At 33.8% G+C, this 13,761-nt stretch overlaps 1 protein-coding gene across 6 annotated transcripts in view; it reads right to left on the bottom strand.

Annotated features, from left to right (window-relative positions):
• The window catches only part of EPHA7 (EPH receptor A7), a 169,549-nt gene that overhangs the window by 48,474 nt on the left and 107,314 nt on the right, over positions 1–13,761 (bottom strand). For 5 of the 6 annotated variants that reach the window (XM_013180196.3, XM_013180192.3, XM_013180195.3 and 2 more), the window contains one exon: positions 290–414. The exons of the other annotated variant lie outside the window; for it this stretch is intronic. In XM_013180196.3, the coding sequence (XP_013035650.1) occupies positions 290–414 (125 nt within the window). The remainder of the gene's footprint in view (positions 1–289; positions 415–13,761) is intronic. 6 annotated transcript variants of the gene reach the window in all.

Here is a 13,761-nt window from a genome sequence, read left to right as displayed (position 1 = left end):
CCACAGTCCAACTTAACAATAGGAATACTGTGGGGGAAAAAAAAAAAAAAGGCTGATTTTGAGTGGATAATTCACTTTTAGGATACCTAATTACAATATATATGACATATGATAATAATAATAATTGCAGGGAATCACTAGTTATTAAAAGAGAGTGAAATCACTGTGATGGAAAAAAAATGGGACAGTTGATAGCATGGCTATGGTTTTAACACTGTTCCACAATTTAGTGAGCCAACACAAGGCAAACAGCACATTGTTGTACATTACAGATAATCTAAGCACTTACTTTCTCATAATACTTGATTTCATATTCAGTAATGACTCCATTGGGATGTTCTGGTTCCTGCCAGGAAAGCTCCACGCTCCTCTGCAGCACTCTCTCTTTCATTACTCCACTAACTTGTGAGGGAGCTGTTTGGACAAGATGTATCAATAAATAATAGGCAAATTTGTTGGATGCCTAAAATCAAATGTCATTACTGATCCACCCCATGCTGAGCCACTTTCATTAAGGTAAAAGAAAGCACCTTTTCATAGCTCACAATTCAAAGCTAATGAATATTCAAGCAGGACCCTATTACTGTTCATAAACTTAGAATGGAAATCAAATTAAAGTGCAAACAGCAAAAAAGTGGAATTGTTCAAGTTAGTCCAAAACCCAGATTGATGGGACAGGAATAACAATTAGGTAAATGAATTCTGATTAAGATAACAAGATAGATTTTTAGATTGATCTCTGGTAAATTAAGAGTTTAAATATTTATTGCATATGTTTCAGAAATGCTTATGAAAAGAAAAATAATTAGTTAGAAACAAAATTGCATTTTAGGCTGATTTCATGGCGTTACCAATTCTGTTTAAAAAATAACCTGTTGCATTATCTGATTACGTCATCATTTAGTGGTGAAAACAAGTTTGTTAAGAGACTAAAACCCCTCTTTTGCATTTGTTCAAACCTTTCCAGGACATTCTTTCTTTAGTGCTGAAGTTTCTGTCTTTGGTCTTGGTGTTTTGTGAAAGTCTGAGACAATTTAAGAAGCAGGTCTTATGAAATAAAGGGGTAACTCTATTCCTCCACCTCACTGCACACAGTCACACGTACACACACACATATGCACAATTTCATAATAAACAACACTCAAAACCAAACACCATCTGAAATTTTTAAAAAGCAATGTATAAGCATTATAGAGACATTGTCTCCCGCTTAAAAATGGTTAAGAACTAATGTAATAAAATGAGTGACTGAAAAAGTAATTTTCCTGATCAGGTTACTTCATGTTTAGCAAAAAAGAAAGACAGTGGATTTACAGCTGGTAGGTAGTTCCAAAGGAAACCTAACGTTACACTTTCCCTCAAACATACATGCTGCATACATGAACATAGCACAGAAATAGTCCTGTAAAATTATAGCTCTTTAAAAAAAAAACACAGCTGTGTCAGTAGAACTATGCAGAACTTGGTCTTGTTCCTTTTCAATTTATTTGAAATAATTAAATTATTTTCAAGAGTGTTAACACTGCTCACATAAAAGACAGAAGATAAAGAGAGGACCCGATTGCACATTCTCCCCCCCCCTTCCCCCCCCTAGCCGTGGCATTTAGGCATTTAAAAGTAAAATGATGTTTATGACGTTTATGTGGAAAGGAAATAGATTCACTATATTTTGAGAGCAGATTCACAGACAGGAAAGTAAAGAAAAATTCGAGATAAATTTATTTATAACTCTACTATTTTGAACAAACATACTGAAAATTTATTTTTTTTAGGAAAAAGAAAATCAGCTTTCTTTCAGAACTGCAGACAAAGCTTTCGTTAAGTAAAATTATTCCCATTGATTTCATACCAATAAAATGCAACAAGTAGGTGAATTTCACCTTCATTTTCACCATTCATCTCAAAGTCTAATTACATTAATTCCCATTCTAATATTCTTTAGCACACCCACTTTCCTTAATTTAAAGAACACAGAAATAAAACAATGAGAACACATACTTCTGTTAGCAAGGATAAAACCATAATGATAAAGTAAAAATCTTTATAGCACAAGCAACATGATAATACTCTAGTAAACTTAAAATTTGATTGTTAACTTCATATTTTAATAATGTTTCTAGCCTTTTCTATTATAATGTATATAGGTTTTAAAATTCAATTTATTTACATTTCATTAAAGCCTCCAGGAATCCATGAAAATTAAGGATAGAAGCTATGCATGATAATTTTCATTATAAACTATTATGTCTATTATTCAATATAATCAAAGTTGAGGACCCCTTAATGTAGGCTGCCTAACTGATAAAATCATGAAATTGTATTATGCAAACACCAAGGGTTGATAAAGCATTCCAGAGCCAGGATCTATCTCTTCTTACATTCTCATTCTAAAAGCTTGGAGTATTTTTACTCTCTAATTAGCGTAATATATTCTTTTTTTTTTTTTTTTTTTTTTTTTTTTTTTTTGTAGCTAAGAGTGTGGAATGCAGCAAACTAATTTACTCTGTCTAATTTTCTGTACCATGATTAACTAGTTGTCTTCTTTGTCTAAATGAGCAGCACAGTATCCTGGCTGAATTTCAGAGAGGTCATTATGTTTCATGTATAATGTTATATTTCATCCAGATTAATGTTTTCAAACTGTTAGTTTTACATTTTTAGATATCCAAAATTTTTCATGTTCATACTTCCAATGAAACAATTTTATAGGTCATTGGAAATTGTTCTCAATACTCACTGCCTTTTGTTTTAGCTTATTTTTTTTTTTCATTCTGTTGGTCATAGCATTCATTTTTTTAAGCATTAAAGCAAAATAAACTCACTTCCTCTGGCATTAGTGAACTCTGCAGATGCAGGGAAGGAACAGCAATGTAGGAAGGAGGAACAGAGAAGGGGGAAGATGTTAATAGAGGAAGTGAAATATACTGTACAAGATTCCCACTTAACATCCTCACATAATATACACAAACAGGCATATTCCATTCTGAAGGGATTTCCATGCAAAAGAAAATCTGATTTATCAGCATTGCAAGCTAACATGCAAAAAGTCTTAAATAAATGAGCTTTATTTCCTGTTCATTAATATTCTTTTCCTTCAAGCATGATCAGATTAAAAGGTTTTTGTTTGTTTGTTTGTTTTTCATAGCTGAAAGCATTCTGCCATATTTCAATGGTAGAAGAACCCACATAAGGTGGAAGAGAGAGCCCAACACTGCAGACTGAATATGTTAGTAATTCTGACCTAGAGCCTAGATATGTCTTTGAAGCTCTGAAAATGATAAGGTTGTATATAATTCACATAATGGATGATATTCCTAAAATGCATTAAATTATCTAATCTTATTTTGTGTCCTACTTAGAGCCCTGACATTTGTTCGGGGAAGAAGGGAATCGTCGAATGGGTTGAAGCCAGAGAGTCTTTCCCCGGCAAAGTACACCAGCCTATTGCCACTGGAAGAAAATCTCTGTAAACTAGAGCAACTGCATAAGCCAATTTATTGATGTTAAAGACTAGTACATGCTATCTTTATCCTGCCTTTTTGGTTGTGTTTCTGTGCTTAATGAAAGCACAGAGGTCAGAAGCATTTTATTCGTTTTTTTTTTCTAGTATAATCATTTCCTCTGTATACTCTCTGTACCTTTCTTACAGACTGTTTTGCATTTGCATTTATTTGTTCTTGCTTCCTGATACCTCATTTTAAGCCTTTAGCCCACGTCTCATTGCCTACCCATGTTAATTAATTAACAATTTATGGTTTTGAAACAACTACGAGCAAGCTTGAAAATGAGTTAAAGCTTGCAATTCAACCCTAAATACAAACTAAAATTTGGTATTAAATCAGAATAAAAGATAAATCTATAAAAACAGAATTAAAAATACCACTTTTTGTTCCCTTTGCTAGCTGAAATAATAAGTTAAACACATTTTTTTTTTTCTTTTAGTAATCTAATTTTTGCTACTGCAACTATAACAAAGTTGTTCATGATGAAGGCACAGCATTTGTAGACAACTAAGTATCCAGTCCAGAGTGATTTGAGCATGCATAATCCCTACTGAATCTTTTCAGGTAACAAAGAAGCATCACTTGTCAGGATCATTATTTCCATAATATATTACACTGGGGGATACAGGCTGTTCAAAACATCATTTGCTACAAACTTTCTTTCTGATATACCTCATCTCCTCCTTTACTCCTTCCTGCTGACACAATATCCAATGCATCAAACACATGCAGCCTCTCAGGGCTAACAGGCAGATGTACCTACACATGCTGCATAAGAAAGTACTTCTAGAATGACAGGTTCTCAGCACACTCATTCACCTTTTTAAAATGCTTCAACTATACCATTCAGCAAAAGGAAAAATTGATTTTTCACCAGGTTTCAACATCACAGCCACAGAGAAATATGACTTTGCTGGGCTTTACTGATAAAGCCTTCAAGTTATATAGATTTCAAGCTGGTCATCATTTCCAGATCAAGTTATAGAAAAAGTTAAAACTGAGGTGTCAAAAAGAGCAGGATATTCCAAGGAAATATTCTGTTCCACGGAGAATATTGTGCCTGGTAGACTGATGTGCTGCATTTATACTGGTAAGCCAAGCATATGATATATTATTAAATACCAAATATGCATGCATAGGAAATTGCAGTGTTGTTTAGAAGGCATTGCTTTTAGTCCGGAGTTCTGTGAAAATATTATAACATGATATTGCTCATGCCTTAGCTCTGTCCTTAACTATTCTCTGGCTCTTATGCCTAACATTTCCCTTCATTTGAAGTGTACTTTCCAAAATACAAAGACAGATGCAAAATTATTATTATTATTATTATTATTTTCAATTTTTAACTGAAAAAAAAAATTGAAAAAAGTACAAAATGGTAAAACAAAAACATATAAACTGAAAAATGAAAACGTGAAACTGGACTTACACATACGGGAGAAGCTAGGTATTATGCGTTGATTTCTAGCACAAAATCAACTCTAACACTGGTTTCATAAAAAAAAAAAAAAAAAAAGGAAAGAAAGTTGTCAACAAAAGAAACCTACTTAGCTATTTCTCTTTTCTGAGATTTATTCGACTTCTGCATCATGAATGTGTCTCAATTTCATCTGGCAGCATGGAGACTTTTCATCTGATACTTTTAAAAAAGTCTCTCTAGAAACAGCATTTCCGAGTTGTTAGTAATTCATGTCTATAAAACAAATTATTAAAACCCTCAGGAATGAGGGTTTTCAATTCTGCAGAAAGTTTCCCAAATGGAGTAGAGTAAATGCTCCCAGTGCAGAACCAGAGCCCATGTTAATAAATGCAATCAAATCTTCCTTTGCATCTCTGGTTTCATAATTTATTATAGAAAGACTAATGAGAAAATGGGCTATTAACCTTCCTTAACTGTTTTTTCATATATATATATATATATATATATATTTTATAATAGCAGTCATGTGCTTATGTCAATCTAAACTTTGTCTTGTACTGGCTAAAATCAACAGTAACACTCGCTCTCATTGCACGGGACCCTTGCAGTACTTCCCGAAGGACAAAAATTCTAGCCTTTGGCCTCTTTCCTTTTCATATCCTGGAGATGTGTAACAATTATTCAAAAGCACTAGCTTTTCACACAGCAGCAAAGATATCATTTTTTATATTCCTGTAAAACTGTATCAACATACATTTTACATTACATGAAGCGTTAACAACAGTTTCCTGCAATGGCCTTCTGTAGCAGGTGGTGTTGCTTTGAGTATGTGGTCTGAAGGGGACATTGCTAACAGAAGTAAATCATGGAAAATCGGAGATATCAGCATCCCAATAATTATAACATAATCAATTATTTCTTTGTAAAATGTCATCACTGTCTCCTTTCTGGGCAGAAATCTTTAAGCAAAAGGGTTGCTTTGACTGCCCAGCTCTTTTAACTGAGATTGGCACCTGGCTTCTTTCAGACAACAAACACAAAATTAACCCATATATATGTATATACATGTGTGTATAATGCAAACAGTAGCAAAGAATTATACTGTTGTTGGCTCTTAAATGGTTGTTCAGGAAGAGAATACAAAAATCCCTGTACTGTGTTACCATTCCTATACCACTGTTACTCAAATGGCACCCTTCCACAGTGCTCTGCTTACTAATTTGCTCCCAAGAGAAGGAGTGTAAATTAAGGTAGAACTTGGCCTCCCACTGAGCTCTAGTTTGTTCTGAGGGGAAACGTACACATCAGGATTACCAAAACTGCTAGATAAGATCTGTAAGTGAAGAGATTATACACCTTGAGGAATTGCAGCAGTTGTTGTCAAGGGCCTGGGGTCAGCATGGGGCACCACACTAGGTTTTATGCTGGTATGAAGCAATGTGCCTCAGGACATGCCCTGTCATGCTCACTTTTGAGGAGCAATATAGATATCACCCAAAGCAAAACCTTGACAATGGTTTGCAGGGCAAAACTGGGCAAATTTTAAGACCTTGCTAATTTATCGTATTCATTTATTCAATTTCCCATAAATATACAAAAGATTTATGTGAAAGAAAAAATAATATATACATTTCATAGCATTGTACCATGTCAGTGTTATTCTAGCCATGACTAGCCACAGCTGGTCCTTTGAATGCTTGATAAAATTTTCCTACATTAATCCTCATGTTTACACTAATATGGAAAATAATTTTCATATTATTTTGCATGATAATTCATACACATTCATACAGCAGAAAAGAGAATGGCAGCTCTTAAGCTGAACATTATTAAATGGATAAATGGAAATTTATAAGACTTTCTTTTTTGTTAAAGTATATTTCTCTGCCCTCAGTTAAGTCTCCACATGACAAAGAAGCCCATGATAAAAGGTTACTGAGTATCACTGTATTATGCCATTAGTACCCATTGCTTTGGATCAATGACAGCGAAATTCCCTACTGTGTTTATAAGCTGCAGTGTTCAAAAAATGACCCAAATAAATCAGATATTTTACACTAACAATATCCTACAGAGAAGCCATTTTAACTTCCTCTCTGACACACTTTACTTTCCAGCTCATAAATATAACACAGTGTGCTTACAATGTTCTGTAAGCCATGAACCGAGGCACATGCGGCTCTCTGGGCACTTGGGGATGTCAGGAATATATGGTAGCAGGCAATATACTCAAGTAATACTTGACTGCATTACTCCATTGAATTTTTTGCCATTGCTTTTGTAGTTGAGAAACTCCTAAATTACCTGCTGATTTAAGGAGAACAACAGAAATACTAGATATCTGAATACTTTTGCAAATCAATTAATGAATAAAAGTCAAAAATGAGAAAAAAATAATAGATTCTGATCTTCCTTAATATTACTAGAAAAGTTCTAAGAAAACTTAAGCTTAAAATATCCAATATGTAGTCATTTACTAAGTTCATTTGCCAATTCATTTCAAATAGTTAATTTTTGGTAATTCCTTCATCAACCTCAATCCAGCCAGCAGGATCAGTTTTATATACTATCTACTATGGCAAAATCTGGAGGAAAGCAAAAAATAAAAATAAAAATAAAAATAAAAATAAAAATTAAAAATAAAAATAAAAATAAAAATAAAAAAAAAATAAAAAAAATTAGCAAGATCAGGGCCGACAGTGTGTCTGTCACATAATTTTTTATTTTTGTTTTGTTGTTGTTGTTGTTGTTGCTTTTTCTGTTCAAAGTCTATGTCTAGACCCATTCTATGAACTCCCCTGTTTCTTTTGCCTGACATTTGGTACAAATATTATTGTCATGTCTGTATCCCATTTCTTCCCGAACTGGCAACTTGGGCATCAATCAGTGATGAACTGATGCTGAGTTGCGTAACAAGTGACAACATCGTCTCCCAAGGTATCCACAACTCTTGCTTTGTGAATACGTTTTGACATGTCAGGCACAAACCTGATTCTTACAAATGTGTTAGACTAGCCAGCAAACCAGCCTTACAAATAACAGAGAGAGGCTTTTGTTCTCATGCAGCATTTGTTTTCCTTTGCAGAAGAAATATTTCTATGTTAATTAGATTTTTCTTTTGTCCTGCCTTTTTTTTTTGTGTGTGATTCATCTTTCATAACTTTTTTTTTTTTTTTTAGCTGAAACATCTGCCACTAGCCTTGCAGTAAATCCTCGACACATAAGTATTACTCTTCATTAAGGAAAACAAAACACTACAAAACTCCCAAAGATGAGGATACTCTTTTCCCTGGTGGGCTACTCAGACACATTATGTTCTCCTTCTGTTTCCAGTCATCTCTGCTGGCAAGTGTCAATTACAGACACAGGTTTTAGGGAATGGAAGGATAAAGCACAATTTACAAATCCTTTCCTCTGGAAGCAGACAGGTGTAATGACTGAGACTGTTTGCTGTAATTGAATTTCATGCTGTCATCTATTCAGTCACAAAAATGTCAGCTTCAAGGATGTTGCTCATGAAAAAAAAAAAAAAAAAACACCTTAATACATTCTTCTTGCTACTGTATAGCTAATATTGTTATCCCAGTTGACTTGTCTAAAAGTAAAAGTTGCATTTGCAGCTGTAAAATATGATATGAGGTGGTGACTTTGGAGGCCTATGGACCAGTACAATTACGTTTATTTGGTGTAGGATGTCCAAGAGACAGTTGAATAAATCCAGCCCCATAACAAAGAATTTTGTTTCAGACATAGCCAAGAAAAATCTGGGAAATGTCATGCCAAAAAGGAAAAAAAAATATATCAAATATTAATGGAAAAGCATATAAATATTCTACAAAAATGTCATCACTAAACAATAATTATCACTGTGCCAGAGGTTTGATCAAACTTGTGCTTTCAAAAATATAATTGTTCAGTGGCGAGAAAATATTGCCCTAGTTACATTCCTAAAGTGTGTACAACTTCAGTTTCAGCCTTCCAAATTCACGTGAAATGCATTATAATGGCACTGCTAAGGATGGATGCATTTCTGAGAGCAGCTTGGGTGAGATTCCTTGAAAAACTGGCTTGCAATTTTGTTTAGTTATAGACCTTTATTTTTTTTTCCAAACAGTGCTACATCTCTCATATTTATATATATCCATCTGGGAATCTCTACTACAGTGATAAACAGTAGAAGTAACAAGCCTGAAGTTAGTGAGTATGCATGGGAGTGAAACTCATGTCTATGAGAGGAAGGTTAGACACAGCAAACAGCCCATGACTCCCTTGGTCAGGGCTTGTCAAAGACGCAGTCTCACTGATGAGAGTGGGGTCACTACTGTGGAGAACTGCCACTGATATAAACACAATATTCAACATTTCCCTCCAAGTATAAAAAATGTCACACATTTCAACAACTGAGGAAAAAATGAACATTTGAAACAATGTTGAAAATAGCATCATGCAAAAGCAGAAGGAAAACCCATTATCTCATAGGAAAAATATTTTGTAAAGTGAAGCTAGTTGATTGATCTGAATATACAATATAAATTAACACCTACCTATTAAACAGTAGAATTACTATAGAGATAATGCACACATTTAAATGCACGCATTAAAAATAAAATGCACAAAACTGGTTCCTTTAAATTTGGTCTCTCTCTCTCTCTCTTTTTTTTTTTTTTTCCCAAGAAATAATATTAAAAAATGTAACAGGAACAAAGCACTTATAGGACTTCTGTAACTGTATTTACGTGATAAATTGTCATGATTCTAAAACAATTGTATCCCTACTATCTACTGCACAAAAAGTACATTCAAAATATTATTTACAGAAGACCTTAAATTTTCTTTATTTTGGGTAGATGTTGGTTCCTAAATCCCCTTCTTTCTTTTTTTTTTTTTAAACAAAACAAACCAACCAACCAAACAAACAAACAAACAAAAAAGAATCACAGAATCACAGCACTGAAGGGATCACATATCCTGCATTAGGTGGGACCCATGAGGATCACCGGGTCCTACTCCTGGCTCCACACAGGACAAACAGCACAAACACTTGTGATTTTTTTGTTGTTGTTTCATTTTGTTTTGTTATTTGAGAATATGCTATGGTTCAACATGTCTCTAGCTTCTGCTCACTTGAAAGCCTTGCACAGAGACAAAGACTTGTCTGATGCAGGAATATATTAAATTGGAAATACATCAATCATTAAAATGAAAGAATTCACTATGTGGTTTCAAAAGCTGTACAGAATCATCATCTTTTTACAGACTTTCTAGTGGCTTCAGTTCTCTGAATGTTAGAAGGCTTTAAGGGGAACCCATGTTCTTTATCCAAAGGTGACTTCTTCGAAAGTTAGATTAAGAAAATATCAATTGCGCAAATTATAAACCCATTTAGTTTTCTGATTAGTTCTACTTTTAGTTCAGCATTTAGGGCTCAATTCTGACCTCTCATCAATTATATTTTAGTTTAGCTACATTGATTTTAGCTAAGTTATCCTTGTTTTATACCAATGGAAATAAGATCAGAATCAGGTCCTAAGGGTAAAGTAATTAAAAATGTAATTATCACAACTGATCATCTAGCATTGCTACATAATTAATTGGTTACATTTTATTTTTTTATTTTTTTTTAACAAAAAGATTTTGGCATTTCTGTGCCAATTACACAGATAGGTTTTTTACTTTTTTATTTCGGAAATAATTCTGGATGGGATCCAGGCAATTTAACTTAGGCAACTTGGTGCACCTACCCTTTAGGCAGCTACAGCTCTCCTAGATTAAGTGCTTAAATCCTCTAAATAGCTTCACTCCCTGTGATAGAGTGGTAAGCGTGTTGGAGAGATCCAGAATAGATCCTGACTGTTTAAACTTAGACCCACAAATTTCACATCTTCATTTTAACACCTGGGAACAACTTTCTCCACTGTATACACAGTGAATGTAGGCACTGATTTTAGGAGAAACTGGCACACCAAGTAAACAAGACACCTAACACATAAATATTTTTTTTATGAGAGGTGGACCCTCTCTTTTTCACACACCATCTAAAATTTTTCCTTATATTTTCCTTGCAAACTTAAAGAGGATTCATTGATCCTTAAATCTTCTTAAGGAAATTAGTCCACGGTCTACTCTGACTTACCTCTCATGCAAATCTAGCAAGATCCATCTTTCTACACGCAACAGTGTAAATTTAACTCTCAGTGAGCTTAAAGGTAGTTCAGCAAGCCGCTGGCTAAATACCATAGCTACTCACTTAACTGCAACTTCACAATTGTAGGCAATGAATTTAAAGCTGAAAAGATTAAAGCATGAAACAACATTGGAAGGAGGAGATATGGGGATACGCCAACTAGCTAACTCAGGGTTTGATTCTATTTCAGTTTTTAATGGTGTGAGTAAGAAGCGATTGCAGTGAATCACTGGAACTTTAATCAATATCCAGGGTGAAAAAGTTGAAAATGGAGATCTTTGCAGTAACAGAAGGCCATGTACAATTTTAGACAGGTTAAAGTTAATAAAAAAAAAAAAAAAAAAAAAGAGAAAAAGTTGATTCTGTTAAATTACAGAATTACTCAGTATATTGGCCAAATAAGCAAAAGTGTATAAACATCCTTGAACAGTTTATTATGGTTCTATTTATCCCAAATAACAGAACTGACTCAGAACTGACATGCCATTCCGTCACTCACAGTGAAGATATTGAAAGAGAGCAGGGTTGGTCTGTCTCTCACACTTTATATAGTATGTGCTGTCCTGTTAAATAAAAGTATGGAAAAATAGTGTTTACAAATCTTATGAGTCTTTCAAGGTTGTAAAGGATACAACTAAAAGAAAGTAAAATGGAATGACACAAGAGAAATGAAACTTGAGTCATACCCAAAGCACTATATTGTGTTTTAAAGAAAATTACTATTTTCCTATACAGAGTGCGTAGATCATTTTTCAATTACTGTTTTTCTATGAAAGAGGCTCCAACTCTGCAGTAGAAAATTATTGCTACCTACTGATAACTACAGTGCAAAAGTTGTATTCACCACCAACATCAAAAGACTAAAATTTAGTGATTCTAAGGCACATCACCAGTAGAGCAACTCTATTTACATTAATGAGAATATCCTAAACTATAGTTTCTATTTAAACTAGCTAGAGACCATTTAGACACTGTGTTAATACCAGAACATGCAAAACAGAATCTAAAGGTTACACGGTATGTAGACAGCATCAGAAATAGGCCTATATCCTCCTAAGATTAGTCTATTGCCTTATTCATTTGAACATGTTCCGGTGTAATTATTTATTCTCACGAGTGTAATATATAATACATTATATATACATTATAATACATGCCTTAAAATAAATATACATCAGTATCAGGAACATCTATAGCTTATTTCCTTAATGTATATGGTCTCAGCATTGCTTACAGTATGAAATGAAAAAATATTAGTATGGGAATTTTGCATGATAATACATAATATATAAATACATGCATATATATGTATGTTCATATATAATATAATGTTCATTACTTTCTCTTAACTGTGTATATAAAAACCCTGCCTTAGAAAATAGCTATGCTAAAACTCTTAGAAACTGCTCTCTTGATCAATCTATTTATTACCCAGGTTACTTACTAATCAAAGCTGCGCTGCACACACACTCAGGTATAATAATAAATATATATGTATATACACATGTATGTTCTGATTGACCAACAGTGGTTGAATTAGTCATAATATAAAGCTGACAATTATACGGCCATGCCTTATTTTAAATTGGAACTTGATAAGTTTTTCTTTTTTCAATCTTGGAATTTCTGTAATCCAAACTACGTTAAAGGTTTATGAAACACACACCAAAAATCATGTAATATGAAGAATCGTGTCCCCTTTTTAACAACATTTGTATCCTACAAGAACCAGTCAGAGATTCATACATGCACTGCATGTACAGATTAAATGGGATAGAAGTGTTTTCTTGCACAGCTAGTCTAGCCAGATAACATATTCCAGTGTTAAGTACATACTTCTCCTCCTTTTTTTCTAGCCCTGTTGTTAGCTGCTGGCAAAAGAATTTAAAGAAAGTAAAAATAAAAGAGATCATTGATGTGGTATTTTAAAATACTTAGAATATGTTAATATATGTATTTAATAACAAGCTAAATCTCGGAAGGAAGGAAGGAAGGAAGGCAGGACGGAAGGACGGAAGGAAAAAGAAAGAAAGAAAGAAAGAAAGAAAGAAAGAAAGAAAGAAAGAAAGAAAGAAAGAAAGAAAGAAAGAAAGAAAGAAAGAAAGAAAGAAAGAAAGAAAGAAAGAAAGAAAGAAAGAAAGAAAGAAAGAAAGAGAAAGAGAGAGAAAAGAGAGAGAAAGAGAGAGAGAAAGAGAGAAAGAGAGAAAGAGAGAGAAGAGAGAAAGAACAAGAGAGAAAGAAAGAGAAAGAGAGAAAGAGAAAGAGAGAAAGAGAAAGAACGAGAGAGAGAGAAAGAAAGAGAGAAAGAAAGCACAAAAGAAAGAGAGAAACGGGAAAGAAAGAGAGAAAGAGAGAGAGAGAAAGAAAAAGAAAGAAAGAAAGAAAGAAAGAGAGAGAGAGAGAGAGAGAAAATCCAAGTCTGCAGCATTTTGCACAATATGGATTCAATTAGTGTGAAATTATCCTATTTGCTCCTTTACTTTAGTTTTCACGGAACAAGAAGGATGACAGAAAAGGAAAGAGAAGGAAAAAAAGGAAGGGAGGGTGGAATGTGGGTTTTTGCAACCAGTGCTTCTGAGAACTCAGATACTGGCATCTGCCTTGTCGGCTATAACATGAAGAATGCACAGTCTAGAAAATAATCCTGCCCAGTT

Source organism: Anser cygnoides, chromosome 3, assembly GCF_040182565.1.
Source record: "Anser cygnoides isolate HZ-2024a breed goose chromosome 3, Taihu_goose_T2T_genome, whole genome shotgun sequence".
Lineage (NCBI taxonomy): Eukaryota > Metazoa > Chordata > Aves > Anseriformes > Anatidae > Anser > Anser cygnoides.
This window is presented reverse-complemented; position numbering and strand designations above follow the sequence as displayed.